Source organism: Puntigrus tetrazona, chromosome 22, assembly GCF_018831695.1.
Source record: "Puntigrus tetrazona isolate hp1 chromosome 22, ASM1883169v1, whole genome shotgun sequence".
NCBI lineage: Eukaryota > Metazoa > Chordata > Actinopteri > Cypriniformes > Cyprinidae > Puntigrus > Puntigrus tetrazona.
The window spans coordinates 8,786,078-8,813,975 of record NC_056720.1 but is presented as its reverse complement, the minus strand read 5'-3'; the positions used below and the strand labels follow the sequence as shown (position 1 = coordinate 8,813,975).

Here is a 27,898-nt window from a genome sequence, read left to right as displayed (position 1 = left end):
GACTTGGTCCTGTTGTAATGACAGGCCTGTTTAAATGTTTCAAATCTCTGTTGGACTGGCTGTGTTTAATAAAAAGATGTTACATTGTGGGCTAATGCACGGATAACTGGTTAGACCAGTTTAAAGACAGGCCGATGAATACACACAAGAGAAAATAAAGGTCAAGAAGCACTTTCTTAAATGTACGTAGCGTCATGTATCAAAATAATAAACAAGCCGCCTAAATGTCACGAACACGTTCATGTTAGCCGGTTAAACAACAACATTTTAGACTACATGGTGTCGAAGCGTACCTTTAAACAGAACAGAAAACTGACAAGAAGCATAGCAACAACACACGTTACACCGAGAAAGCATTAAAACGTCCACTATCTTATCACTCTTACCTGTAAATTGGCATTCGTCATTGTTGAACGTGAGCTTTTGATACGTTGCTACAGGAGCGCTTCAAACATATACATTTTTTAACCGAACGCCCGGCGGTTTGTCGTTAAATCTCGGCGTCTCGCGCACTTCCGCGTCAAGTGTTTACAGCGACGTCACGGATGACGCGCGTCGGGCCACGCCTTTCCCGCGCTGCGGACACGCCTTCATGAAACGAACGCGCATTGAACACACGAACGCTGCGAAATACGGCGTCGCGCAGAACATGATTTCACTTTTTCAAAACAATGAATGCTTTTTTTGTACTTCTTGCACCGACAAAAAACGGGATAAAATGTTAAACGCATGCTAAAGAGTCATGATAAAAAAAAAAAAAAAAAGTAAAAAAAAAAAAAAAAAAAATATATATATATATATATATATATATATATATATATATATATATATATATTTACAGTCAACAAGCCTAGAATTACAGTTCACAAACAATAAATTGTCAAATTAAAATTGCAGCGGTGTTTTTTGTGTATGCACTAAAAAAATATATATGCACATACATGTATATATATATATATATATATATACATATACATATATATATATATATATATATATATATATATATATATATATACATATATATATATATATATATATATATATATATATATATATATATATATATATATATATAATTTTTTTTTTTAAGTCAAAAGATGTTAAAATCAGGATTCAAATTTTTATTTGTTTTGACAATTTTGACAAATATACATTTTAGCGCACTTCTCACAGACAAAACAAATATTTATGCATAACTATTTAAACAAAGGCTGAATTCCATTTCAGCAGAAAATAAATATGTAGAGAAAAAAAACACTCATCAAAGGCCCAAGAATAATTTTATTGAATCTTTTTTGTGTTATTTGTTGTAGCAAGTATTGCAACTATTTGTTATTTGGTCGTCAAGTTTCCCTTTCTTTGTCTATGATGCGAACGCTGATTCATGAGCTCTTTTAATGAAAACATGCTATTAATTCAAATGTATTTGCAAGCCGCAAGACATGGCGATAATAACACCGAAGTAATTCATTAATTTTACAAAACAAATTTTTAAACATTTTATTTTGGTTCAACAAAAACGCAGAAGGTGCTTCTTACAAAATATACGCATTTGGTAAATGCTTGAGAAAAAAAATCCCAAAACATAATGTCCTAACGTTTCCGAGACGAAGAATGAGCAATTCTGCTTTTCAGTGCATTGTTGCGAGCAAGCACCATTATAAGACGGGCTGTATGAGACAGGAAAGCGGCTCCTCTCTCAGGAGGATGTAGTGCATTCATTTTTCATCAGCCTAAAAACAAGGACGGCAGAGACGGCTAAGAGCTGGCCCGGCGCTCATCAACTGCCTCCGTTCAGCAGCGGCGGGCGCAGGACTCTCAGGATACGCTCGTTCTTCGTCAGATCCTGCGGCAGTTCGTTATTCTGCGGGTCATTCAAACAGGGGATGAAAACACATCATCACTGATAAACTGTGAAGTGCAGCTGATAACTGAAGCACTGATCTCCTTGTTAGCTACTGACTGCAGCGCGTTTGTTAAGTAAACGCTCACACTGACCGGCAGATGTCAGAGCTAGTTTTTCAATTAGCATTTCTTTTTGGTAACCTTTAAACTGCCGTACAACTTTTGAATCATTTCTTTGGCAGAACACTTTAACTATAATTTTATCTACACACACACACACACACACATACACATATATATATATAATTACAATTAAATAATTCAGCAAGTTGTCCATGTAAAATAATATTGTCATTTTTGTATATATTTTTATATTATTTACATATAATATTTTTGCGAACATGTAAAGTACTACTACTAATAATAATTTAGAAAAAAACAATAAAACAATAATTAGTTAAATATAAATGATAACGATAAAATGTATAATATTTAAGTATTTAAATGGCTAAATAATTATGATTAATATATCATTATTGTAATAAGAAATGTATCGGCAAGTTACTGTTAATGCCATTTCTATTTTTGGGTTTGTTTTGAACACTTTAAATAAAGCCTGGAAATGGAGAAATATTGTGCATTATAAAATAAATTACACAAATATATAAATATACATACATACATACATATACACACACACACACACACACACACACACACACACACATATATATATATACACACACACACACATGTCAAACTCACCTTGTTGGGTAAAGCTGGATCAGCACTTGCCTTCAGCAAAAGTTCGACAGTTTTTGGATTCCCGCCCATGACGGCAGCATGAAGAGCTGTAGAGCCGTTCTGGATTTAAAAACACACACACACACACACACACACACACACACACACACAGTCACAACTGAACCTCTTTCTGGACTTCCAGACATCAGATGACGCGGCTGTACCTTCAGAAGGCCGAGCGAAGGAGAAAACTTGAGCAGCTCCTCGATGACGTTACAGTGGCCTTTATGTGCCGCCTTGAACAGAGCCGTGGAGCCGTCCTTCAGTCACCAACACCAGAGACAATACAACACACCAGGCCTGTCAAACACTTCATGCATTTTTTATAAACGTCTTTTCTTTTCCACCTGGCTGTTTGATTCACACCAGGGCAAAGTATGAAGAGATAGGTTTAAAACTTCTCAAACATTTTTGAAAATAAAACAAATACATATAAATAATTAATACAATTATAATTATATATATATATATATATATATATATATATATATATATATATATACAATAAAATAAAATAAATATTTTTGATCATACTTTTCTATCTGCATCGCGGTCTGCGCCTCGTAGCAGCAGAACTTTGACCACCTCGCTGTGTCCCATCTGGGCTGCCATCCAGAGCGGAGCTGTGCCATCCTGACCCAAAAACATAATCAGCTGCATAATAACAAACCAAACACTGCTATCAGAACCAAAATACAAATCTGACCTCTCGCGGTTGATTGACCTTAGCCCCGGATGACAAAAGCTGCCGTATTACGGTCACGTGACCCTCTTGGGACGCCAAAAATAAAGCGGTCGCACCATCCTGAAACAGAAAAGATGTGCATGACCAAAATGATATTTAGAGAACATGACAACAGAAAAGACATACAAGAAATCGACAATAATATGACGATTCATACTTAAAATCGCATTACATTAAATATCAAATTAATAAAAAAAAAAAAAAATTTAAACATTTGAATGAATTAATAAATATAAGATAATAAAATCCTAATTAATAAAAACAAACAAGACATAAGTAAAAACAAATACATAAATATTACATTACAGTTAAAAATATTATTTATTATTTATTAAATAATAAAAGAAACAACAATTAAATACAAACAACATAAAGTGTACAAAATAAAACACATTAAAACTCACATCATTTTAAATAATATTAAATAAAAGTAATAATGTACTAAAATAATTAAGAAACATTTGAATGGATTAATAAATATAAGACAATAAAATCTTAATTAAATAAAAACAAACAGAAATAAGACAAAAAGACATAAGTAAAAACAAATACATAAATATTACATCACACTTAAAAATATTATTTATTATTTTTTAAATAATAAAAAGAAACATTAATTAAATGTAAAACAACATAAAATGTAAAAATGTTATTAAAATTTAAACAAATTAAAACTCACATAATTTTAAATAATATTAAATAAAAGTAATAAAGTACTAAAATAATTAAGAAATAATTCATATAAACTGTATTATTTATAACTGTCTTCGGAGCAGAGTCAGCAGAAACCTTGCAGGAAGCGGCGTTTAGGCCTCATGAGAGGAAGAGAGTAGACTAACATTGAGCTGGTCGTGGACGCTGGCGCCGTTCTTCAGGAGCGTCTCCACCACTCTGCAGCGACCGTACTGACAGGCCGCGGACAGCGCCGTACCGCCGTCCTGAAGATCACAAAGCAGTCCGTTTACTCTCAGCCTCAGCGTACCTCAGACTCATGCAGACCTCAGTCACAGCACACCTTCGTCCGAAACTCTGTGGACGCTCCAAACTCAAACAGCAGCTTGACGATTTCATTGTGGCCCTGCTGCGAAGCGAAGAAGAGAGCGGTGGAACCTGTCTGAGGAACAGAGACACCATTAACACACACACACACATCTGAGGAGTCACATTAGCAACCCGACACTCCAGCTCAGACAGAAATAACTTTCACTGCTGCTTATTGCTAGAGAGACTTGCTAGTGAACAAACATACAGATTGCAGTAGATTAAAATAATGCAACAAATATTACAATTATAAACGTTTCTGACTATTTAATAGCAACAGTTTTGTTTAAAACAATATGAAGTACTGTTAAAATTCTTGTGGGGTCTGTATCCCTTTTGTTATATTGTATATACTAATATTTATAAATTTTCTTTTTTTTTAGATTTGTGTGCATGTGTCTATATATGTGTATATATACTGTATATATATCTGTATAGATAAATATACACACACACACATTAGCATAAAAATAACATTAAAATGCTTAACATAAAAAATAAATGCATAAATATATATAACAAATTAAATATCTATTGTAAATATAATAAAAGATTGAATTAAACAAAATTCAAAAAACGCTATAAAATCAAGGAATACATAGACAATCAGTGTAATAAAAAAATAAATATATCAGATTAAAATAACATTACATTAAATGAAAACAGAAAAATATATATATAACAAATAAATGTATACATATAATATGGAAGATAATAAATAATAAACAATTACTGCATTAAAATAAAATAAATGAACACAATTCAAATATATTAATAAATATAACAAAATTAATTTCAACATAATAAAAAAGCATAATAAATGAAACAAAATAAAATAAAATGCATAAAATCTTATAGTTAGCACGAAGAAGCATGTTTTCCTGTAGTTCAAGTGAAAACGTGTTAATTTAATAATGTGAGACTAATTTATTACAAGCCACTCTAAAAACCGTGCATTATAACAGTAATAAAGGCGATCTCAAAGTACCTCTCTCTGCAGATTAATATCTGCCCCTTGCATGATGAGCTCCCGGACACACTCGTAGTGACCGCTGTATGAAGCCACCATCAACGCTGAGGTACCGTACTGTGAAAACACACACAATATCATATTTCATACAACCACTGGGACGACGAAGCATGCGTGAAGGAAGAAGCTCGTACTCCATCTTTACAGTCGACATCCACTCGGCCGCTGTTCAACAACAGCTGAAGCAGAGCCAAGTTTCCTTTCCTCGCTGCCCAAAACACAGCGTTGGCAAGCGGCGTCTCCTTCTGTCAGACACACAGACAACATAAACACACGAGCACAGACCATCAGATCACAGTATTACCTCAGGTGGACATTAACATGCCTAAATACGGCTTAGATTACCTTATATTATAGGATATCGGCATGAATCTTCTTAGTCAACAGGGCCAAAATTAGCAAAGTAACGTTGATGAATAAAATTGTATGTTTAGGGGTTTGAAACACATATATATTTAAACATATATTAACATCTTATGAATTATTGCACTATAAAGACACCTAAAAATACACACACACACACACACACATATATATATATATATATATATATATATATATATATATATATATATATATATTTTTTTTTTTTTTAATTCATTTTTTGGGGTGCTGCAGCTAAAAATAACAATAATTTTAAATCACATTTTTATATTTAATATTGACAAATCAAATTTGTTTTTTTTTGTTTTGTAAGTTTTATTTTCGATCTCTAAAATTTACATCAAAACACATCCACATTAATCGAAAGGTTTAAAGATGTGCATTGAGTAATGTTTTAAATATTTATTATTTATTAAAGAAAAAAAGACAATTCACAGGAAAAAAACCCACAAATGATTGTTATATTGTTATAGCTTATAATATAATTTTATATAACATGATAAAACAGCTAAATATTTTGTACGCTAGTTTAGCTTAAACTACGGTTACCATGGTGACTTTTAAAAGGGCGGGGTGGGCGGACACTCGTCAGAAGGCCACAGACGCGCGTGACTGAGAGAAAAACTCTCCTAAATCGTTTACTCGGTGACACGTTTATTAGTTTTCGTCTTAGATAACACAGTTAACGTCTCACCAGAGCAAATGTTTATGTTTACCTTGAAAGACATGCTGTGAGTCTCATTCGTGCCTCATCTTGCAGGTCGGCGCGGTGCTCTCTATAACGTCCGTCCGCAGCGAGCGGTCATCCCGGCGCAGGTCTGACCGAGCGGACAAACGGCGCTGTTTACCGCAGCGGGGGCTTCACGAAAAACAACACGAACAGAGCGACAGGCTTCTGCATCGGCGGCGAATTCCCTCGTACCCCCCTCCTCCTCTCTCTCTCTCTCTCTCTCTCTCTCTCTCTCTCTCTCTCTCTCTCTCTCTCTCTCGCTCTCTCGCTCTCTCTCTCTCTCTCACACACACACAGTGCGCGCGTTCGATTCGTCAACGAATCGTTCTTATGAATCGAATCTTTCCTATGAGTCAGATCAACCAGTTCACAAAACTGATCTGAATGATTAGTTAACTACTCGGTTATAATTATAATTGAAAGAATAGTAAGGTACGCTAGTCAAGTGTTTTGAGCGATGTGATGTTGGAACAGTTGATGAAATGTATTTTCTTTTAGCTTTTTTAATACCGATATGCAATTTTCATCATGTTTTCAATCATATAATCAGCAATGGAATACAATTTGTAAATAATCTACCCAGCAGATGTGTGTGTGTGTGTGTGTGTGTGTGTGTGTGTGTGTGTGTGTGTGTGTGTGTACACATTATTTTACTATATAAAATACCCAAAACATTTAATATACATTCCAGGATTACATTAAATATGTTGCTGTGACTGTTTACCAAACAATATGTTGTTGATTAAATTAGAATATTTTTACATTTTCTGAGGGATCCGTATCACTTTTGATATGAAAACTGTATATATATTTATAACGATGCATGAATTGTAAGGCTTTTCACTATAGTCCATTTAACTTTATTTAATAATAATATATATATGAATAATAATATAATATAATATATTATAGTATAATATAATAATTACTGCTGTCACACTATTAAAATGCAGTTAATTTCATCCAAAATTTCATTTTTGTTTACATAGTACGTGTGTATACTGTGTATATTTGTGTGTATACTTATGTATATGTAAATACACACACACGTATATATAAATATATATCAGAAAAATAAAAATATATAAGAATAAATAAGAATATATTCTGTTGTGTATATTTATATATACATAATAAATATACATAGTACACACACATATATTATTTAAACTTTTATCTTGTATGTGATTAATTGCAATTAATCATTTGACAGCACTAAATATAATATATAATAATATTTCACATCTTAAACATATAGGTTATACTACATTATATAAATAATTCTATATTTATTTAATAATATATAAAAATTATATGAAAAAACCAAAGAACAAAAATATGGTTAAATATATATGACCATATTTTTGTTCTTTGATTTTTAAATATCATTTAGTATTATATATATTACTAAACAAAAATATATATATATATATATATATATATATATATATATATATATATATATATATATATATATATATATATATATATATATATATTACTAAACAAAGTAAAATGTATACATACAATATAGTGTAAAATATAAAATAAATGCATGATTAAAAAAAAATAAAAGCTATTAGCACAAAACAAAAAAAGCTAATCTTTTGGTTTAACAAGCCAAAGTAATTTTTATAGGGCAAATTGCAAGGCTATTCACTTGTTCCAGACTGTGCATAATGAAAAGCCCCAAAATATGAGCTGCAGAGGCAATCATGGGATGAAGCGTAATAACGGGGCTAAATTATGACAGCATTATGACAGCACTGAAGAACACACGGCTAAGTGAGATGAAGAAAGACAGACGACTCAGCAGTCACCCCCGTAATAAAGGCCTTGCTCTGCTCGGACTATACTTTGCGGATATAATGTCTGTAGTGGTACGTTCATTATATTCCAAACAAGATTCAAGTCAGACAAAACACGTCAGGCACCCAAACACTGCTGACTCAGTCCTCATTTAAATATTCAACAACAAACGACAAAGATACGAAGCAACGCGTCTGATTTCCTACGACCACACGCCGGAAAGCTTCACGCTCAGCAGTGGCAGTGGTTTTGCTGAAGTTGTTGGTTAGGGTTAAATGTTTTAAGTTTTGTTAATTAGTGGCTTCCTCTTGCAGGATGACATGGTGCGTGTAGCAGGTTGTAACGGTATGGACACACCTTCGGCGTGACGGTATATAACAGAGAAGACATGCTTCGGTTTCATCCTCACCGCTCTCCAAAGGCTCAGGCACGCACCTCCACAGAGCAACATGATCGGTGAGTCTGGAAGGAAACACACATTCGTTCTGGAGCTCTTGTAAATGATCTAAGTTCAGCTGTTTCAATATTCATGTGAAATATTTAGTTATACTGAATGGCAGAACCACTTAAATTTATTTGTTTGTTTGTATAAGAACTCACAAAAAAGTGATAAAGCAAATAACTGATTGTTCTGAACCCATTTTAAATATAAGAAAGAAGTTCAGTCCTTTACATATTGATATGAAATATTCAGTCCTCAATATGACTTAATAGATCAGCTTTTATTTAAGTTGAACCAACTTAATTGGGCTCTGTTTGTATAATAACTAAATTATTCTAAGAATTCTAAGAACTTAAAATGCTTGAAACGTTCAAGTTATACAAAATGATAAAGCATTCATTTTGGACATGAGCAAGTTCGGTTGTTTAAACATTTATATTACACGTTTAGTCGAATTGTTGAAACAAAAATGTAATCTAAACTGAGCTGATTAATTTGTATTATTTTATTATAAATGTATTAAAGTAAAAGTGAATTAACAAAAGTTGTTAACGTAATAAAACAAATATGTTTAGACCTGATTTAAATATTATAAGTTCAGCTGTTTAAATATTCATTAAATATGTATCGTTAACATAATGACATAAAAATGTAACGCGGTGTACCTTGATTGCATGTGATGTTGATAAAAAGTTCTAAATATGTATTTAAAGTGTGCTTTATTTACGTAATAATATGCTTATTTATTTTCTGTAAAAGAACAAATAACAACAAACAATGCAACAATGTGTTACGACAAATAACCGTATATTTATTTTGCACTTTTTACAGATATACTAAACAAGTTCAGTTGTATAAATATTTGTTAAATATGTTAATTAGTAAAAAGTAACCTAAATTGTTCTCTTCATCTGTAAAAAAAAAAAAGTAAAAAAAAAAAAGTCATCCTAAGTGATAAAGCTAAATGTGTTTAAATGTACTGTGTGTTTTGTGTAGATGCATATCGAGCACACTGGGTGGCGCTGTTTGCTCTCCTACTTTGGGCACCTCTGCTGGCGGCAGCAGATTCAGAAGAAGAGGCCCCTTCAGATTGGACACTGTGGAAAAGCATTCATCAAATATCCTACGATGAAGAGGTGGTTATAAACATTTGGGCGTGGCTTAAAGGGGCAGATCACACAATTGATTTTTTAAATTGCTAGTAAATTGAATAAACAATTACAAAGAAATGGCAAGAAACGCATTGCGAGAAATTGAAGTAGAAAGACTAAAATGGTATTTTCTTTCATTTGTTTATTTACAACAACGACAAAAAGGGCAAAGAAAATTTTCAGGCGAACTGTTCCTTTAAAAAAACTTTAGATTTGAAATGCTGTTGCATTTAAAGTCAGGTTGTCGCTTTTAAGAAATTGTATGCTATGTACTGCATTTTTGTGCGGATTTCTTATGAAGTTTGATGTTATAACTGTAGAGCGACGATCTTCAGAGAAAGGTGATCTGGGAGACCAACATGCAGATGATTGAGAAAAACAACCATGATTTCCACTTCGGACTGTCAACGTTTAGTATGGCAATGAACAAATATGGTGACCTTGTGAGTAAAAGTCACTATTGAAATCATAAATGTTGACAAACTCGCTATTTGCACCTGTTCATTATGCTCATTTTGGAATATCAAAATGTGAATGGAAAAATGGATAGAAATGCCAAGATGCATGTAAACTCTAAAAATGCACATAAAAAACATATGCGCGCATTTGAGTAGGAAAAACGTTTTTTTCAGAAAAAAACACATAGACTAGAATTGAAACACGTGTACCGAATACATTCCACAATTGAATTATTTTCTCTTTGCATGGAAACGGTGCTTTATTCGGAAATGTTTTATGTGATATTTCAGTCAAATTCGAATCTTTGGATGTAAACATAGTTGTATTAGCTTTGTTAAAGGTGGACCTATATTGACACCTAGTGGTGTGGATGTAACATCCCGTAACGTTATGTTTTATCTAACGCTTCTCGTCTTCAGACCAAGATGGAGTATAAACGCTTGTTAGGCGCCACAATTAACAGCCCAGTAAATAGGAGAGGAAAGACTGCATCTGCTCAAACGCTCCGTTTAAATGCCAACAGACTGGGATTGACCAATGTTGACTATCGCGCACAGGGATATGTGACTGAAGTCAAAGATCAGGTGGGCTGATCATCACTGATATGCTTATTTTTATTCCCAAGTGTCACACATGTACTGTTGCAATTGATTAGACTCCACGTTAGACGCTAAAGTGATTGATTTGTCTTGTCCTTTCAGGGATACTGTGGGTCTTGCTGGGCCTTTAGCACTACAGGAGCCATTGAAGGACAAATGTTCAAGAGGACAGGACGGTTGGTGTCCCTCAGCGAGCAGCAGCTGGTGGACTGTTCCAGGTCTTACGGGACGTACGGCTGCAGCGGAGCCTGGATGGCAAACGCCTATGATTATGTGATGCATAAAGGGCTGGAGAGCACTAACACTTACCCCTACACATCAGCCGTGAGTGGTCTCGGTCGTTTGACTTGCTCTTTTTCATGTGATCCGGCCAAGCTGAATGTGTTTTTTGGATCTGGTTTCATCAGGATACTCAGCCCTGTTTCTATGACAGAAGTTCAGTTGTAGCCAGAATCAGTGACTACAGGTTCATCCCAGCCGGAGATGAACAGGCTCTGGCTGACGCCGTGGCAACCATCGGCCCGATCACCGTCGCCATTGATGCCGATCATCCAAGTTTCCTCTTCTACAGTTCAGGTAAGGTTTCACTTCTATTGATTCACTTTCCACCCTGCAGAGGAAAATATTTACATTAACTATTGTATTTATGTGAACTGTTCCAACAGGACTCTACAAGGAATCTCACTGCAATCCTAACAACCTCAATCATGCTGTGCTTGTTGTTGGTTATGGCTCAGAGGGGGGCAAAGATTACTGGATAATCAAAAACAGGTAGGAGAACGCCCATCATTTAGGTTTATGAGTACATTAACTCTCCACATACACTGATAGCAACACGACAAACTACGGCACCCCTGTTTTAAAGCTGTGCACTTGTACTGTTGGCAACGTCATTCACTTTACAATGATTTTATTACGGTGCTACCATGTTACAGTGATGGCACTACAAGGTGTTTCATGGAATACCATGCTTTTGCCAGGGTACTTATCCCTGGGCACAAAAAAACAACTAACCAAAACATCGTAGTTCCATTCTAGGTGTCTGAACTCGTGTTTCCTTTCTTTTTTTCAGCTGGGGAACAGGATGGGGTGAAGGAGGCTACATGAGAATGATCCGCAATGGCAAAAACACCTGCGGGATCGCCAGCTACGCTCTTTATCCGATTGTGTGAGAACAACCAGACATTTCCAAATAAAGACTTATAAAATACAATCTTTGCGTCAGAATCAGTTGATTTAATCTTATTCCTGCTACCAATCATATAGCCATATTATGATCATAACACGGTCCGTTTTAAGATGTTTTATCTGATGTTTTCACACCTCCACTATTGTGTGCAAACTTGCTTTTTAGTTTTTCATTGTATGCAGAAACTGCGCACAACAGCGGACTTTGCCCAAGCAGGCCTTTTAGTCAACACTGTTGAGGACTTTGCGTCCACCCACCGCACACTAGATGATTTTTAAGGCTAATTTCAAGGCCAATCTGCTATAGCCAACGAGAGTGTTATTAATTAAAGTAAAGTAAAGAAAAACAATGACAGTTGCCGTTTGGGGTTATCTACGTTTAGCATGGCAGTGAACAAATATGGTGCCCTCGTAAGTAAAATAATGGACAATTTACACTATTGTCATTGCGTCCCACACTGCAGCTGTGTCTCAATTCAGAGGCTGCATACTTGAAGAATTCATAGGCCATCAGGGCCACTGTGCAAACTTGCATGCTTTTTATTTTTTTTCCCCCCAATGCACACCCAGGTGTGTTTGAGACTACAAGACTTCTCACAATAGGCCACTAATGGAGCCGAGGTCATGTGTTTACATGTTGTGTCTAGTGTGTGTCGATTAACCTGCGCTCTCAACAGTAGGATCGGTGCTGTTGTTGGGCGGTGTTGTGGAAACCATGTTCAACTGGCATTTTATGCAACGAGAAATATGATAAACAATACAAAATGATACAAAAAAATTATTTAAAATGTTAAAAAAAAGTCAATTATGAAATGTAACAAACAAATGTTTAAAAATTAAATAAAATCCTATAACACAATAAGCCTTTGTTAGTTGCGAGACATAAAAAGTTAATAATTCACGCAGTTCCTTCAGGTGACAGATATTCCTTGACTTTCCTATTGGTGGAGCCAGCAAGTGTCTAAAAAAACCCACTGCCCTACCTCTCCTCTGTACACACTGCTATCACACACCTGGAGAGAGAGAGACGCAGGAAGAAAGGGGATTTTTGAACTTTGCCAAGAGTGAAGACCACACATAGGCCGCATGGAGTTGCAGTAACATTACATGTACATTCATAAATGGCTGAGCTTTTATTCCTGGGAATCCAAATGATGTGGACCGGAGTAGTGCTGCTGTTCTTTCTGGATCACTGGGTATCTGCAGAGGAGCTGGGACGTCCAACGACTTTCTGGTGGGACAATGATATTCAAGTCAAAACACACAGTGATCAGCAGTCAAGGGGGCATATTTTTAGAAAGTATTGTGATTCGGCACAAATAAAGGTAAGCTTGTCATGGTAAAACTGCAAAGAAAACGTCTTAAGTCAGTTTCATTTTTGACTAATTTAAGGCTAATTTATATGTTTGTTTTAGCAGTGATATCTTGCTCATTTCTTTCTTTATTTATATTTTACCTTTTTTTAAGCAAATATTGAACGAATATTACTGTCTGGTGCATCAACTACAACTATTCGATTTATATTGTTCGAGTTTTGTTCGAGCTTTTCAGTGAAGCCGAGCCAGTTCACGAAAACGATTCATTTGAATCAATCCGAACAGCGACTCACCGAAGCAACAAACATCTCCTTTAAGCAAGCGGTTTATAATAAAACTCGCCGACTTATCTTCTCTTTCGAATGCATCAATTATAAAACAAAGGTGTTTAACACAGTTGTTATTAATATTATTTTTACGCAAAACTAGTATGAATAGAAATATACGCCACGCAATGTCGTCAGGGAATCACTAAATCATTTTTGAACGGAAAAGGTTCGAATTGCGAATATTGATCAACTCGCAGAAGTAAAGCCTTCTTGTATGCAAATTTAGGACCCCCAGGCCAAACATGTTCAAACCCGTTTTTCTTAAGGTATGTTAGATTACAGATTTAGCTTGAACACCCTGGCAAGCAGCCAGCATTAACCGCAGAAAGTGAAGAAACTAACCCTCATTTTCTGTCTGAGTCCCTGCACAGCATTCATGTTGTTGCAGTGGCTTGTCTTTTTATGTCGGTTTTGTGAACAAATATCGTACCTCAAGGGTAAAAGCGCAGATTCCTGGCTTGTAGGTGTTTTCAGTGGGCTGTCCAAACCGCAGCCCCTAGACAGAAACTGTGAAACAGCTCCATAATGAGTCTTTAAGTTCATTCATTTACTTTTTTACTTTGGGGATGTGTAAATAGTCAATAACTGTGACAAACATTTCTGTTTTAGCCAGAAGCATGCCATAAGGTTTTTCCAATATGTCTGCACAGGTTTGTATCTCATATGATGCTTTTGTCTATATTTGCACCGTTACAGGACTGTGCTGGTGGTTATTACAGGGAGAGAAGTGGACCGCATAAGGGACGGTGTGTGCCATGCAACTGCAATGGCCTCTCCAATGACTGTGACCCACATACTGGAAAATGTTTGGTAAAATATATTTTTTTTAAATTTACCGTAATGTGGTAGCAACCAGGGTTGCCAGGTTTTCACTGCAAAACCTACCCAGATGCTACTCAAAACTAGAAAATGGCTCTGCTGAAAATTGCTTTCCAGTGAGGTAAAATACAGGGTTTTTTTTTGGTGCGATTCGACTCAAACATGTTTCTTAAATATCTGTAAACACATTACGAAATTTTGTATGCTTTTGAGTCAAATATTTAAATACAAACATACAGCACTTTTAACAACTTACTACCCAAAACTGTACAAAAGAAGAAACATAGCTTTTTCAATAACAACAACAAAAAAAACCAAGAACATCAAATATGAAATGTAATGGTAGCAATGACAATTTGCGGTTATTTACTGTAATTCTTCACTTCAAAAATGGTATACTACCAATAAATTACATGTAAAAAATTCAGTTTTTCACGATACATATACTGTTAGCAAATAATATGTTTTTACAGTAGCATTTTTACAGTATTTTACCATAAGCGGTCATTTTAATCTGTTATTATGCACCTTTCATCTTTTTGTTAGTATATGTTACAACCTACCGTGAAAAAATGTTTCACTGATTAGGATCAAAAATGGCAGATAAAAATAATCTTGCCCAGGTTTGTAGTGCAATATACAATGATATACAAACAAATAAGAAGAAATGGATTACACAATATTTTATTGTATTTTATACTTTTTATTTCATTATTTTTCTGTTACATATTTATTATTTTTTTATATTATTATATAATTCATGTAGAATTTATAGGTTGTTAATCAGCTTCATTTACAATAACATAAGACATGAGGCCGTATTTGTGATGATATAAATGTAATCATATGATAACATCAGTAATGTCAGCATTTATGAGTAATGCATCTCCACTTTATTGTTTTGTGCTCAGTGATTTTTTTTGTGTTGTTTTTGCAGAACTGCCGGTTTAATACAGCCGGCGACCACTGTGAGCGTTGTCTGGAGGGTTATTACGGCAGCGCTGTTATGAGAACCTGTCACATGTGTCCATGTCCTTTAGCAGACTCATCCAACAGGTTATTTTAACATTCATTTCTTATTCATTTTTATTTTATTTTATTATTTTACCAAAATATTGTTTATTAATTTGTTGTGCAGTTTTGCAGTCGGATGTCTCAGGGTTGGAGATGAGTTTGAGTGTTTGTGCAAACCTGGTTACGCTGGAGTTCGATGTGAAAGGTGTCTTAAAAACATATTTATACATATATATATATATATATATATATATATATATATATATATATATATATATATACATACACACACTCTAATATGCATGTTATTTAAATAATTTCATTAAAACACACAAAAGTTTGCACGATCGTTTTATGAGATTTACTTATTTTAGGTGTGCGCTTGGATATTATGGCAATCCTTTAGTGGAAAGAGGAAGTTGTCAGCCGTGTGGCTGTGACCACGGTTATGTATGTGACCCACTAACAGGAGGTAAGCAAGCTCTCCTGATGTTCATAATAATAATAATAATAATAATTCCCGTTTGTTTTCTTTTTTTCTCATAGATTGTTATGAGGGTGATGACCCAGATACTGGAAACTGCCTTGGTTTGCACCTCAAAAAATTCTTAAAAATTATGTGAAAAAACTTTAATTGCGGGGTTATATATTCCTGCATGGAACCTTGTGGCCATTTATATATTTCAGTAATTATTTGATATTTTATTTATAGGCTTTGACTAACTCCAATCTTCTTCCTGTTAGAGTGCGATACCTGCGTCATTAAGTTAATGGATGATCTTGATGCGATGGACGATGAGTTCTCCAAACTGAAGATTCGACTTGAGTCTTATATTCGAAATTCTACTTCATACACAGGACTGGAGAAACTTGAAGATGCCATTGCTGGTACAAAGGTCCCTGCAAGAATCTTCCACACTTAAATGACATTGAGATACCAAATATTTCAACACATCGTTTGTTTGACAATCATTTCCCCTTCTTTAGGTTTTGGTCTATAAGTACACTGAATCTGTCTTTGCATTAAAACCAAAGGTTTTGGAGCTTGAATCTGATCTTGACATTGTTATAGATGACCTCACTATTCTCAATGACAAGGTACTGTGACTGTTTATGGTGGTTTATCTTTATGTTGTCCATAAAATAGAGCATGAAATCATTTGCCGTCATTACCTGACCTAGAATTACAAGCACAACTTGTGTTTGTTTCTACAGGCAATTCAGATGTTCTGTACTGCAGGTCAATTGTTAAAGACTCTGGACCAAACCTATCAAAGAGGAGACAACCTACGATCTGAGAGTGTGAAACTCTTACGGACGATACATGGTGAACCCACTAGATCAGGCCGGGATTTCAAAGCCAACTGTCTTTGCCCATCTTGCTTACCAGTTGCACTTTTCCATCTTGACCCACATAGAGTTCTTGAACGAGTTGAAGCTGTCCAACCAAACAGGTGGGAACACAGAAGAGGCCACCAGGATGATAAAAGAAGCCCAATGGATGTTGGAGAAGATGCGAAGACAAAGCTGTAGGGTTCAGAGAGAACTGGCTGACGAGGAGCTCAGAAAAGCACGAACACGTTAGTCAATTGCTGAATTAGTTCAGTTAAAATATAATCTTGGTGGGCCAAATGTCCTGCAGATTTTATCTCCAGCTTGTCCCAACGCAGCTGCATGAAGTTTCCAGTGGAAGACCTCGAGTAGCTTATATTGGGCAAGATGTATATCAGCTCGCACAAGCGCAAACCCTCATTTGGCATTAAAAAACATTTTCAGGATTTGCTAAATGCACGCAGTGGGCAATTATTAATAAAAAGGCATGGACATATTTATTTATTGAATATGCATTTGTAGGAGTTTCCCTTTTGATCTGTAAATTTATTGGAGGAGAGTTAAAATAAATTTTCTCTCGTCAATTCACTGGTATTTGTGGCATAATTTAATGGCCCACAAAAAGCATGACTTAAAGCAGGCGTTAATATGTGCTGCTCTTTGTAGATTGCACTGGTCTTCATGGAAATTAGATATTGCATATATGTGTTTTAATGTGCACCTTGTCAGTAAATCATTGTAGAATTTTGTGCTAATGCTAATTTTCCCTGTTTAGTAAATCTGGCCCTTACATGAGTTTCATTTGGGTTGGAGCTCAAGTCCGCAGGATATTCGTCCTCCAGGAAGGAGCAAGAACTGACAACCCTAAATTTTGGATCCTTAGTAACCAACCTCCTTAATGGTTTCAAGCGTGCTTGTTTCTTTTGCAGTACTTAATCTCATCTTGAATGACCTGATGGTTCCTCTGAATGGCTCCTTGCTAGTGGCTGATCATATCAGGCAAAAACTCATGGATCAGGCAGAAGATCTTAAAGATATACAAGAGGCGATTATAGATGCACAGCTTCATGTGATCAAGGCCAATAGTGTGAATAAACTCAACGAGGAAGAGCTGAGAAATATTTTGGTATAGTTGGCTAACGCTGTAAAACAGTGTTTATTTTTACCAAATTTGAGAATCACTGCTGTATAAGATCTGCATTTGTTCACACCTTCATTGTTGTTTTGCTCAACAGAAGCAGTTCAAAGTATTGAGGAAGAATCAAGGAAATATTATGGCCAACATGAACATGACCAGAGAGTCACTAAAAGAGACTTCGGATCTCCAGAAAATGATAGCTGACCTAACAAAGGTGACAAATAATGACATTCTTTTGTAAAACGTTCACCGGTTTGGATACTTATCTTTCTTTCTCCACCAGGAAATAACTCATCTAGCAGCTTTGATTGACGGAGCAAAAAACAATCTAGAAGCAAAACTTGAGCTGCTCGCCAATGCAACCTCTAAGGCAGGAATTGTGAGACAGGCTGAGGAGCATGCGCAGGAACTTATGAAGCTGGCTATAGACTTTCAAGTGTAAGTCCTCTGAAAATCCGAAACCATTTTTTTTTGTTTTCGTGACATTTTAATGACTGAATGTGTCTTGTAGATTCATACGGAGCATCACCAATTCAACCGCTGTTCAGAAAGCAATAGAAGCCATCAATGCATTTAGAGATGTCATTGATGCCATAAAGGAGGCAGAAGCTGCCGCCAAACAAGCTAAAGAAGTGGCAGACCAGGCTTTTAAGGTATAAGTGATGATAAATGGTCGATATTAAAATATCATAATATTTTGTCAAAATGAATACAAAATTAAACTCTAAAATCAATGCTACAAATGAATTTAGTCATCATGACATTATAATGTACAGTACAAAAAGGATGTTACCTTTAAAGTTGTAATATCAACCTAAATCAAACTTACTCTGTTTCTTTGAATTTCATGTCCCAGGATGTGCGAGGACAAGATCTACAAAATAAAGCCAATGATTTGAAAAACTTTTCAAATACTCTGCTGGTGAATGCCAAGGAAGCAGAGATACAGCTAGAAGGTTGCCATTGTCACATTTAATGCGTAAAATAGCATCCAGAGCAATAGCGCACTGTTGCAGGACTTCAATGTCACCACCAACTCTTTCAGTGTTTATTTAAAGTGCCCCTATTAAGGGAAATGAAAGGCTGTAACTCAAACTAGCGAGTAGTTGAGTTTACTGACTTCAGTCTGAAGTGCTAAAATGCTAACTCGTTTTCAGGTTTTAGCCTGGAACCCAAAAAATAAACTTGAAATCATATGAATGAATGTGTTTTTCACAGGCGTGTTGTGCTGATTTAAAACTAAACTGTCATTTACAGATGTCTCGCAAAAATGTGAAGCTTACAAGAACCGGATCAAGCAGGCCAAAGACAAATACAACATGCTGAAGCAAGTCTTGCAAGATGTGCTGGAGAGGATGAACAACATCAAAAGGGGTGAAAAGCTTATTTAGCTCAAATGCTTTTTCACAATAAACATGGTCATGTTCTTGACAGATGAACACTTGGGTGGTTTTATTTTTCTTTAGAGGATATTCAGGGCCTCATCAACCAGGCAAAGGAAGGTGCTGCAGATGTGAATGCCACAGCAGATGATGCAATAACCAGAATGCAAAACATCAGTGAAGAACTGAACAAAATCAACATTACCTCTCAAGATTCAAACCTGAACAACTTACTTGATGGAGTCAACAAAACATGTCAGTCTCCTCAATTCTTCTTTCCAGAGACCCTGAGTTGAAATAGTAAAGTTCAAAGATGTCTGTCAAACTAACTATGGGCGTATAGGTTTTTGCCCTAGTTTCTTTAAATCTGAGGAATATCACTGAAAGCTAAATCCTCATAATGTTTTACAGTGACAGAACTGGATCAGACTTTCCCTTCACTGATTGACAAACTAAACAAAGTGGAGAATCAAAGCATCACTAGCCCAGCCAACATCTCCAGCAGCATACAGAAAATCAAAGACTTGATCGAAGAGGCCAGAGACGCGGCCAACAGGGTAAGTTCTCAGGAAGGCAGAGAAGATGTTTCTCCAGATGTTTATACCATTGCTTCCCTCTTGCGTTTCTAGATCAGGGGGCCGATCTTGTTTTCTGGGAACGCTCACATTGAACTTCGACCACCTAAAGACCTGGAAGACTTCCGAACGTTTACTGCTCTCAATCTTACTCTGCACCAACCAAAAGCTCGAGGCGATGGAAGACGTAGACGCCAACTGAGCGAAGAAGACAACCAGTTTGTTTTTTATCTCGGAAATAAGCATGTGAGGAAGACTTTGATTACTTTTTATTTATTAGGGATGGATCAGTGTATATATAGTGCACTGTTTTACTTGTAATTCTCACAATCAACAGACAGTCGGGGATTTCATTGGCCTGGTTGTGAAGAATGGTGTCCTGTTTTGTGTCTACAAAGTGGGTGGCCGTTTTTATGAGATAAAGACCAGCGGAATCACTCGGTCCAACCGTGACAAAGCTTTTATGGATCGGGTGGATTTACGCAGGTAAACTGTCATTGCAGACCCCCACAAAGTACATACATTTGCATTTCTGAAAACCATTTGTGTCTTTTTTTAAATTCCCAAATCAGAGTTTATCAAGATGTGCAGGTTATATACACAAAGATTTTCACTTCAACTGAACCCAATGTGCTGCCGCCCATGATTAATAAGCCCAGCGACATGAATGGATTGCTTGATCTGGATCCCAATGAGGTTGTCTTATATGTAGGTGGATACCCAAAGGATTTTAAGGTAACAAAAGAGTTGGAAAGATAAGGCTAACACTTTTTTGTCTATATTTTATTAACATTAAGCTTTTTCCGTTTTTTGGGTCAAACTGAGGATTTAAGATAGATTTTTTTTCATCTCTCTATGTATTCTGAATTTGGTTTTCCAGCCACCTGAAGAGCTCCGGTACCCAGGATACAAGGGCTGTATTGAGTTTTCCACGTTAAATGATCATATCCTTGGTTTGTACAACTTTCAGCGTGCCATCAACATCACAAAAACTGATATGTGTCAAAGGTACTTAATAATGTTCATAAGCCATCAGACATTGTTTTTCTTACAGATATAGTCTTGATCTCTGCTATAGAGTTCACTGTTATATTCCCTCCCTAGGGGAAAAGTCCACATGTTGGGGGATTATTTCGATGGCACAGGATATGGAATAGTTGATGTATCACCTCAGAACTCTGTCATTAAGTTCTTTGTTAGGAGTCATCAAATGGACGCAGTGCTCTTTTTTGTGGAAAACGAGGTAAAGGCTTATGAAAGCTTTGAATGACATTACCAAGTTTCGCATTATGCGCCAAAATCTAGCATTGCATTCCAGACATTTTAAATGAAAGTCTATTTTGATAATTGTTTGTAAACACATTATACATGTTAGAAATGCATTGCCAAAACATGTTACAAAGATGGCTTCTTAATGGTGGACTTATACAGTTAAACAGTTTTCAGCGTTTTCGTGATCAGGATTTATTGGGCGGGTCCAATTTGGAGCTCGGTGACGCAATGGAGCTACAAACTACAAGAGCTGTGTTGGACTTGAAGCAGCACTGACTGCAGACTGGTCAGATCGCTGCGTGACATCAGTACAGTGAGAGCCATAGAGAGCAGACGCTCTTTATGCCTTGAATCGCTCTCGCAGTACTTCGATGTCAAACACTGATCGTTCTGCGCAGCGATGCTTCAAGTATAACTATAGCATCAGTGGTTCGTCTGTTCAGTCACGACTCACTGTCATTACCGTTAGATATATAGTTTGCTATCTGGTTATGCCTTCGTCACATTGCGTGCTCGCTATAATTCACAAAACAACTGTGCATGATCTCCCTATTTAAATCAAGCTGCTTCAGGAAGACAGTTGAGAGAGCTTTGCCGTGAGTGGGCGTGGTTTCAGATCTGCGAGTGGACACGCCCACAGCGTTTGAGAGCAGAGAGGATGGCATATTTTTTCATGATTTTGACACCTTATTTTATTTACTTCGCCTTTTTTAGCATTCAAATTCGGCTGGCCGTTTAAGAACACATTTTTCTGTGGCGTGACAAACACATTCAATATTGGCTTCGCACTGACTTTTAAGTGTTTTTGTTTTGTTACAGACCTTGCACTTCTTAGTTACATTTGAAGGAGGCTATATTGTTTTGCAAGGAAAAAACAAGGACACAACAATTTTTGAAAAGTCAAAAGTAAAAGTGTTTCCTCAAGTAAGTAACTATTTACCTAAATATATATATATATATATATATATATATATATATATATATGTATATGTATATGTATATGTATATATATATATATATATATATATATATATATATATATATATATATATATAATTATTATTATTATTAGCGCTGATTGAAATATGTTTTTTGACATGATATATGAGTGTGTGCTGTGTTTATTTATTATGTATATATAAATACAAACACATGCACGTATATATACTGTATGTGTGCATATTTATATATACATAATAAATAAGAAAAACGTATATTTTGACAGCACTAATAACAATAATAATATTTATTTAATAATAATAATAATAATAATAATACTTTTTTGGATGCGATTAATCACAATTAATCATTTGACAGCACTGATTATTATTGCATATTATGTTCCTATATATGTCAATTACATTACATCCCATTTCGTCCTATAGACAAACTTCATCCATATCAGAATAATTCTGAGTATTGATAATCCAGTAACAGTAACTGTCACGGACAGCATCACCATTTATTTTGGAAAGGTCAAAGGGCTCTTTGAGAAGGCCTACATCGGGGGTGTTCCAGCTGCAATCCGAGAAAAGTACTTTCATTCTTCATTTGTTTATTGGTGCACTTCTTTTGATTGAGGATAAGGACAGAGTTAATACCAGGAAAACATATTTTCACAATATTATATTTTTCTGCCTCCAGACATAATATTGTTCTCCCACCACTTAAAGGATGTGTCAATAACGTCAATGTAGACGTCACTGCTTCTTTTACAGAGGAAGTTGGAATCGTCCGGGGCTGTCCAAATCCTATACTGGTAAGACAGTTTTGGTGGGTCACTTGTCCAGGTTTATGGAAATTCCCCTGAACTGTTTCTGTTTGCTTGCTTTCAGGGATCCCGAGAGGCTACTTTCAAATTTGGGAGTTCTCTCTCTTTGTCACCTCCTATTAACGATGCAGACTCGGGGTCAATGGTTTCACTCGGGTTTAAGATGTCCCAGAAGAACGTTTCCTCCTTAATGCTGACTGGTGGAATGGTTAGCTGATCAACAATTGGCATTATGAGTTTGCTTGATCTGGCCTTCTGGCCTGTTATTTCACTTTTAATGATGCCATATATTTATTTAATAATGATGTAGTACTGTACTTAAAAAAAATACTTTTTGTATTTGGATTTTTAATTTTGAACGCATTCCTTTGGTTTTGTAGAATAATGAGTTTTTGCTGTCTTTGAACGACGGCTATGTCGAAATGAGCGACAATAAGGAAAAATTAACATCCACCAACAAGTGTGAAACCGGAAAATGGCACTACGTTACAGCCTACAGAAGTGGAGCGGGGTAAGGTGACAATATATGAAAATAACCCACTTGCAAAGATGCTTTTGAGCACTTGAAATGCTGAACTTTCCCCATCAGGATGCAGCTAAACGTTGACAACACAGATATTAGAGATCCACCAACAGTATCCACATTCACTAAACTTGGGGAAAATGTGACTTTAGGGGATGGTTTATTTAAAGGCTGCATGAGGAACCTGTATATACGGAGGTATGGTATGATTTGCTTTATTGTGTTATCATAACGGGAATAAGACACTTATATTAGCCTCATGGTTCAGTCTACAGACCGACTACATTCCGGCTGACTTGAGCGGATTCGATCAGACTGGAAATGTATCTCTGGGATTTTGTAAAGCAGAGCGCTCCCCTCTGGACACTACTAAGAAGCGTGCAAGACATGCTGGAACTCAATACAACAGCAATTCGGTAGTTTACATTATCAAACTTTTTGGATGCGCTAAGGAAATGATTAGTAAAATTACCAGGAAAAGAATATGATCTGCTGCAACGAGGAAAGCTAAAAAAGTAGATTTAAAGTAGACTGTCTTATGGTGGCCGCCATGTTGAGATCACAAGACTAGCTGAACTACGCTGTACCTGCTCCTATTACTGATCACTTTTGATTGCAAAACTTGTAGTTATAGTAGTTGTAGTAGACTTGCCTATGAAGAGTTGGCAACCGAAAAGGTTTGTTCTTACATAAACTGTCTCCAGGACACTAGGTGTCAGTATTGAGTCCAAGACTGTGACAGTGAAATGTTAAAGGAAAAAATATTGTGCACCTTTTTAAACATTTTGTGCATTTAAAATATGCATTTGTTTAATAATCTTAATAATCACAGGGATAGTTCACCCAACAATGAACATTTTGGACATTCTCTCAACCTTTGTTTAATTTGTTCATCTTTGATTTTTTTTTAGCTTTCTGACTTTGCTTCATGTTACTCCCATGAATGCATATTAAAGACCGACACAAAAGAGAACAAACATAATGGTAGTTACAAGTATCCTCATAGATTCATTACACTACGGTTGAACCAGTCACATGGACTATTTTAACAATGTCTTTACCACCTTTCTGAGGCATGAACGTGCTCGTTCCCTTGCTATCTATCCAGAAAGCCGTCCGCTTTCAATATCTTAATTTGAACTATTTCTTTAACGTTATATTTAATGTCTTTTGTTTTACTCTTATGTTTTGCTGTTTTAAAAAGGGAAGAGCTAAACAAGTCTGCGGTGACCCAAAGTCCATCAAAAACACCTACCACCTCGGTTCCAGCAGCCACATGCAGTTTAAAATAGATCCAGAGGAGCTCAATAACAGGTAAATGGTGTTAATTGAGCATAAATACTTCTCTTTATAGAACATTTACAAAGTATTTCTTTACCCACAGGCTGCATTTCTCCCTAGACGTCCGTACCAGATCAGCTGAAGGACTTTTACTCCATGTTTCAGATAAACGTGGTGCTCCTCTTGTGATCTTATATTTGGATAACGGAAAAGTCAAACTCTCCGTTGGGGCAGACGAAGTAATCTCCTCGCAGAAAATAAACGATGGTTACTGGCACAACGTATGTAGCAAAATGCTAAAATGCTGTATTTGCGTAACTGCGTTACCAAAAACCTGAGATGTAATTTATGTTGTGCGTACAGATCAAGTCCGGCATGAAGCGACACAACTTTCATCTAGTGGTGGATGGCGCTGAAACACCCAACGGACATCCTCTGAAAGGATTCATGCGTGATCTGCAGTCTCCTGTCTATGTGGGGCAAGGAACGTTTCAGATGCTTCGCAAAACACGAGTATGAACGCGCGACTTCCCTATTTGAGCATGTAGCCTAACCGCAAGCCTTCAGCTCTGTTAATGTTGCATCGCACTTTTTCTTTCTCAGGAAAAAGTGCCTCAGAAGAGTATAATCGGATGCGTTCGAGACATCAGGGTTTTTAAGGTGCTCCTCGTGGATCCGGCGGCTAGTCGCGGGGTTACGCCCTGCTTCAAAGGCGTCACAGAGAAGGGGGCCTATTTCGCTGGAAATGGCGCACATTTGATTTTAGGTTTGGCGCTTCGTGTTTTTATATGTGTTTAGTGACAGAAAAACACACACGCAAAATATGAATCAAATGTTTTTGTTCGGCAGAAAAGCGCCGTATCTTTGGTCCTACGTACAACCTGGCTTTTGAACTTCGACCCAGGAGCCTCACCGGCCTGGTCTTCCACAAAATCGATAAGCCTGGACTTACACTTACTCTGTTTCTCAAGAAAGGAAAGGTGAATGAATATTTGTAGAACATTTTAAGATGTAACACTGTATTTTGGCTTTATTACTGGCAAAGGCTAAATTTGGAAAGGAAGATAAGACCAAAATCAAGCTATGCAAGCATGCAGAATGATAACGCTTAGTATGTGCAAGACAACTGTGTGCTTGCTAAACACGCTGCTGTGGTTTGTCGCTACTCTTCTGGCACACATCTAGCACAGGAAATAGCTTACTTTTGCATTAAAAAAGCAGGTGGATTAATGGGATAGTTCACCCAAAGTTAAAATTCTGTTAGCAATTTTATCACCCTCTTGTCGGTCCAAACCGTTAAGACCTCCGTTGATCTTCAGAACATGAATTAAGACAATTTTATGAAATCCAAAAGCAACGTAACTACCATGTTCGAGAGGCAGAAAGGCATGTGACACAGTTCATGTGATATCTGAGATTGCGCACACTTTGTTTTCACATTAAGATACTTGCATAAAGTACATTTCAGGTCTGTTACTGGACGTTCATGATTTTGTTCAGGATCAATCTGTGTGGATTGTTCTTATTAGGTGGTGTTAACAGCGTATGATGGAGAGCACCGCTATGGCTCTGCACTGACCCCAACACGACCCCTCTGCCATGTGTTTCACTATGTGTCAGGTACTATTTTACTGCTTAAAGTAGATTATAAACGGCAGTTTTTACAGCAAACGTGACGTTTCGTTCATTTCAGTGTCCATACGGAGGAAAACTATCGAGCTAAGAGTGGATGAAGTGTCTTCACGGGTGAGACTAAAGTCTGTATACCGTCCTCCATTGCATGAAACAATCTACATCGGTGGCATTTCAGGTAAAGCCAGCTTCGTTGCACCAAAAATGCCTATTTTCTTTTAAGAAAGGCATAAAAATGGACTTTTCTCTCTTTGTTAATGCAGAGAATCGAAGCAAAGGAGTGGAAATGCAGGCATCTTATGTGGGGTGTTTGCGAAACATGCTGCTTAATCAAAATCCTATCACGTTTGACGACGCGACAGGCATATTCGGCTCCATAAACACCAACGAGTGCCCGGCAGAATGATGGAAAGAGAAATTAAACACAGCTAAGAGGACTAATTTTGGAGTTATCAAATTGTGATTGTTTTGGGTAATTGTTTTGGGAAATGATGCTAAAATTAGACTTACAAAATGAAATCCCGTTTCCTCCATACTTGGAATCAATGTTAATGAAGCCTTAAATGTAAAAATGTGTATGAAAATAAAAATATATTTTAAATTATTTCATTGCCTGTGCTTCTCCGCGTGGCTCACGGATGTATTTACACAGCTGATACGTTTGATGCACCACAGAAAGAAGTCTGTCTGCACTTTCATTATTTATTCATAGCATGTGCATTAATGTGTGACTAACATGTACCTCCTTGTTCAGGCCATGCTGAAAGCTTTGTTCCCTATTTGGTCTCTTTTGCATTCTGTTTCGTGTTATGCACGGGAATGCAGTGAAAATGAAACTATTTTTTTTTTTATTGGAAGCCTCATGACCATCATTCTGATTTATAGAATTAGGCTGAATTTAAGTTAAAAGCTTAAATAAAAAAATAAATAAAAAATAAAATCAAATAATGTAAATACAGTAAAAAAAAAAAAAAAAAAAATATATATATATATATATATATATATATATATATATATATATATATATATAATTAATTAATGCTTTTGAAAAAGTGTTTTAAGTTTTTAACATATCTTTAAATATTCATGCAGAGAGGTAAAATTATATTAAAATTTTTGCAAGTAAGATTTCATTTTTAATGAATTGTTTGTTTTCTTTCATACACCTGCTAAAATGATATTTTAGAAATTTATGCTATTAAAAAAGACTCAAATGGCAGTTTTAAATAAGACCTCTAATAAGAAATGATATTAAGATTTTTACTACAACTGAAAAGGTAACTA

General features: G+C 35.9%; 4 protein-coding genes across 7 annotated transcripts in view; 2 read left to right on the top strand and 2 right to left on the bottom strand.

The window, feature by feature from the left end:
* Nucleotides 1–544, bottom strand: part of LOC122327627 (vacuolar protein sorting-associated protein 4B-like) — a 6,163-nt gene extending 5,619 nt beyond the window's left edge. Inside the window, exon 1 of the mRNA XM_043223066.1 lies at nucleotides 387–544. Coding sequence (XP_043079001.1) covers nucleotides 387–407 — 21 coding nt within the window. The 5' untranslated portion in view covers nucleotides 408–544. The remainder of the gene's footprint in view (nucleotides 1–386) is intronic.
* Nucleotides 545–1,109: 565 nt separating this feature from the next.
* ankrd29 (ankyrin repeat domain 29) lies at nucleotides 1,110–6,810 on the bottom strand. The gene is made up of 10 exons (XM_043223067.1): nucleotides 6,569–6,810; nucleotides 5,603–5,713; nucleotides 5,427–5,525; nucleotides 4,413–4,511; nucleotides 4,237–4,335; nucleotides 3,359–3,457; nucleotides 3,187–3,285; nucleotides 2,817–2,912; nucleotides 2,614–2,712; nucleotides 1,110–1,867 (listed from the first exon to the last, which is right to left on the bottom strand). Exons 1-10 carry the CDS (start codon nucleotides 6,578–6,580, stop codon nucleotides 1,784–1,786), a joined length of 897 nt encoding a protein of 298 aa, XP_043079002.1. The 5' UTR covers nucleotides 6,581–6,810; the 3' UTR covers nucleotides 1,110–1,783.
* A 1,518-nt stretch (nucleotides 6,811–8,328) lies between these two features.
* Nucleotides 8,329–12,214, top strand: cts12 (cathepsin 12). Its single transcript, XM_043223396.1, has 8 exons — nucleotides 8,329–8,847; nucleotides 9,830–9,969; nucleotides 10,305–10,427; nucleotides 10,863–11,027; nucleotides 11,145–11,366; nucleotides 11,450–11,618; nucleotides 11,708–11,813; nucleotides 12,115–12,214. Exons 1-8 carry the CDS (start codon nucleotides 8,841–8,843, stop codon nucleotides 12,212–12,214), a joined length of 1,032 nt encoding a protein of 343 aa, XP_043079331.1. The 5' UTR covers nucleotides 8,329–8,840.
* Nucleotides 12,215–13,233: 1,019 nt separating this feature from the next.
* lama3 (laminin, alpha 3) lies at nucleotides 13,234–27,218 on the top strand. Of its 4 annotated transcripts, XM_043223469.1 has the most exons (38): nucleotides 13,234–13,555; nucleotides 14,572–14,685; nucleotides 15,632–15,750; nucleotides 15,833–15,913; nucleotides 16,083–16,180; nucleotides 16,255–16,296; nucleotides 16,453–16,604; nucleotides 16,696–16,806; nucleotides 16,924–17,035; nucleotides 17,127–17,288; nucleotides 17,970–18,166; nucleotides 18,276–18,392; nucleotides 18,462–18,616; nucleotides 18,690–18,831; nucleotides 19,035–19,134; nucleotides 19,436–19,552; nucleotides 19,645–19,815; nucleotides 19,972–20,117; nucleotides 20,190–20,381; nucleotides 20,473–20,621; nucleotides 20,708–20,870; nucleotides 21,016–21,143; nucleotides 21,240–21,378; nucleotides 22,227–22,331; nucleotides 22,793–22,941; nucleotides 23,052–23,166; nucleotides 23,243–23,386; nucleotides 23,559–23,689; nucleotides 23,768–23,899; nucleotides 23,970–24,117; nucleotides 24,906–25,015; nucleotides 25,086–25,263; nucleotides 25,346–25,495; nucleotides 25,586–25,748; nucleotides 25,832–25,962; nucleotides 26,512–26,602; nucleotides 26,676–26,792; nucleotides 26,878–27,218. In XM_043223469.1, the coding sequence occupies exons 1-38, from the start codon at nucleotides 13,352–13,354 to the stop codon at nucleotides 27,018–27,020; spliced, it is 5,118 nt and encodes a 1,705-aa protein (XP_043079404.1). In that variant the 5' UTR covers nucleotides 13,234–13,351; the 3' UTR covers nucleotides 27,021–27,218. The 4 variants fall into 4 exon arrangements, with proteins under 4 accessions (XP_043079404.1, XP_043079405.1, XP_043079408.1 ...); XM_043223470.1 differs by lacking the exon at nucleotides 16,696–16,806 and having other exon boundaries at nucleotides 16,453–16,596; nucleotides 16,949–17,035; XM_043223473.1 differs by lacking the exons at nucleotides 13,234–13,555; nucleotides 14,572–14,685; nucleotides 15,632–15,750; nucleotides 15,833–15,913 and having other exon boundaries at nucleotides 16,083–16,296; nucleotides 16,453–16,596.
* Nucleotides 27,219–27,898: the final 680 nt, after the last annotated feature.

Coding starts and splice junctions, on each gene's coding strand:
- ankrd29 (XM_043223067.1), bottom strand. Junction 4,512..5,426: donor ATATTAATCTGCAGAGAGAG/GTACTTTGAGAT, acceptor TCTGTTCCTCAG/ACAGGTTCCACCGCTCTCTT. Junction 2,913..3,186: donor ACCGCGATGCAGATAGAAAA/GTATGATCAAAA, acceptor TGGTGACTGAAG/GACGGCTCCACGGCTCTGTT.
- cts12 (XM_043223396.1), top strand. Junction 11,028..11,144: donor TGACTGAAGTCAAAGATCAG/GTGGGCTGATCA, acceptor TTGTCCTTTCAG/GGATACTGTGGGTCTTGCTG. Junction 11,619..11,707: donor TTTCCTCTTCTACAGTTCAG/GTAAGGTTTCAC, acceptor CTGTTCCAACAG/GACTCTACAAGGAATCTCAC.
- lama3 (XM_043223469.1), top strand. CDS start 13,352: ATGGCTGAGCTTTTATTCCTGGGAATCCAAATGATGTGGACCGGAGTA. Junction 20,622..20,707: donor GATCGGGTGGATTTACGCAG/GTAAACTGTCAT, acceptor TTCCCAAATCAG/AGTTTATCAAGATGTGCAGG. Junction 24,118..24,905: donor CTCAATACAACAGCAATTCG/GTAGTTTACATT, acceptor TGTTTTAAAAAG/GGAAGAGCTAAACAAGTCTG.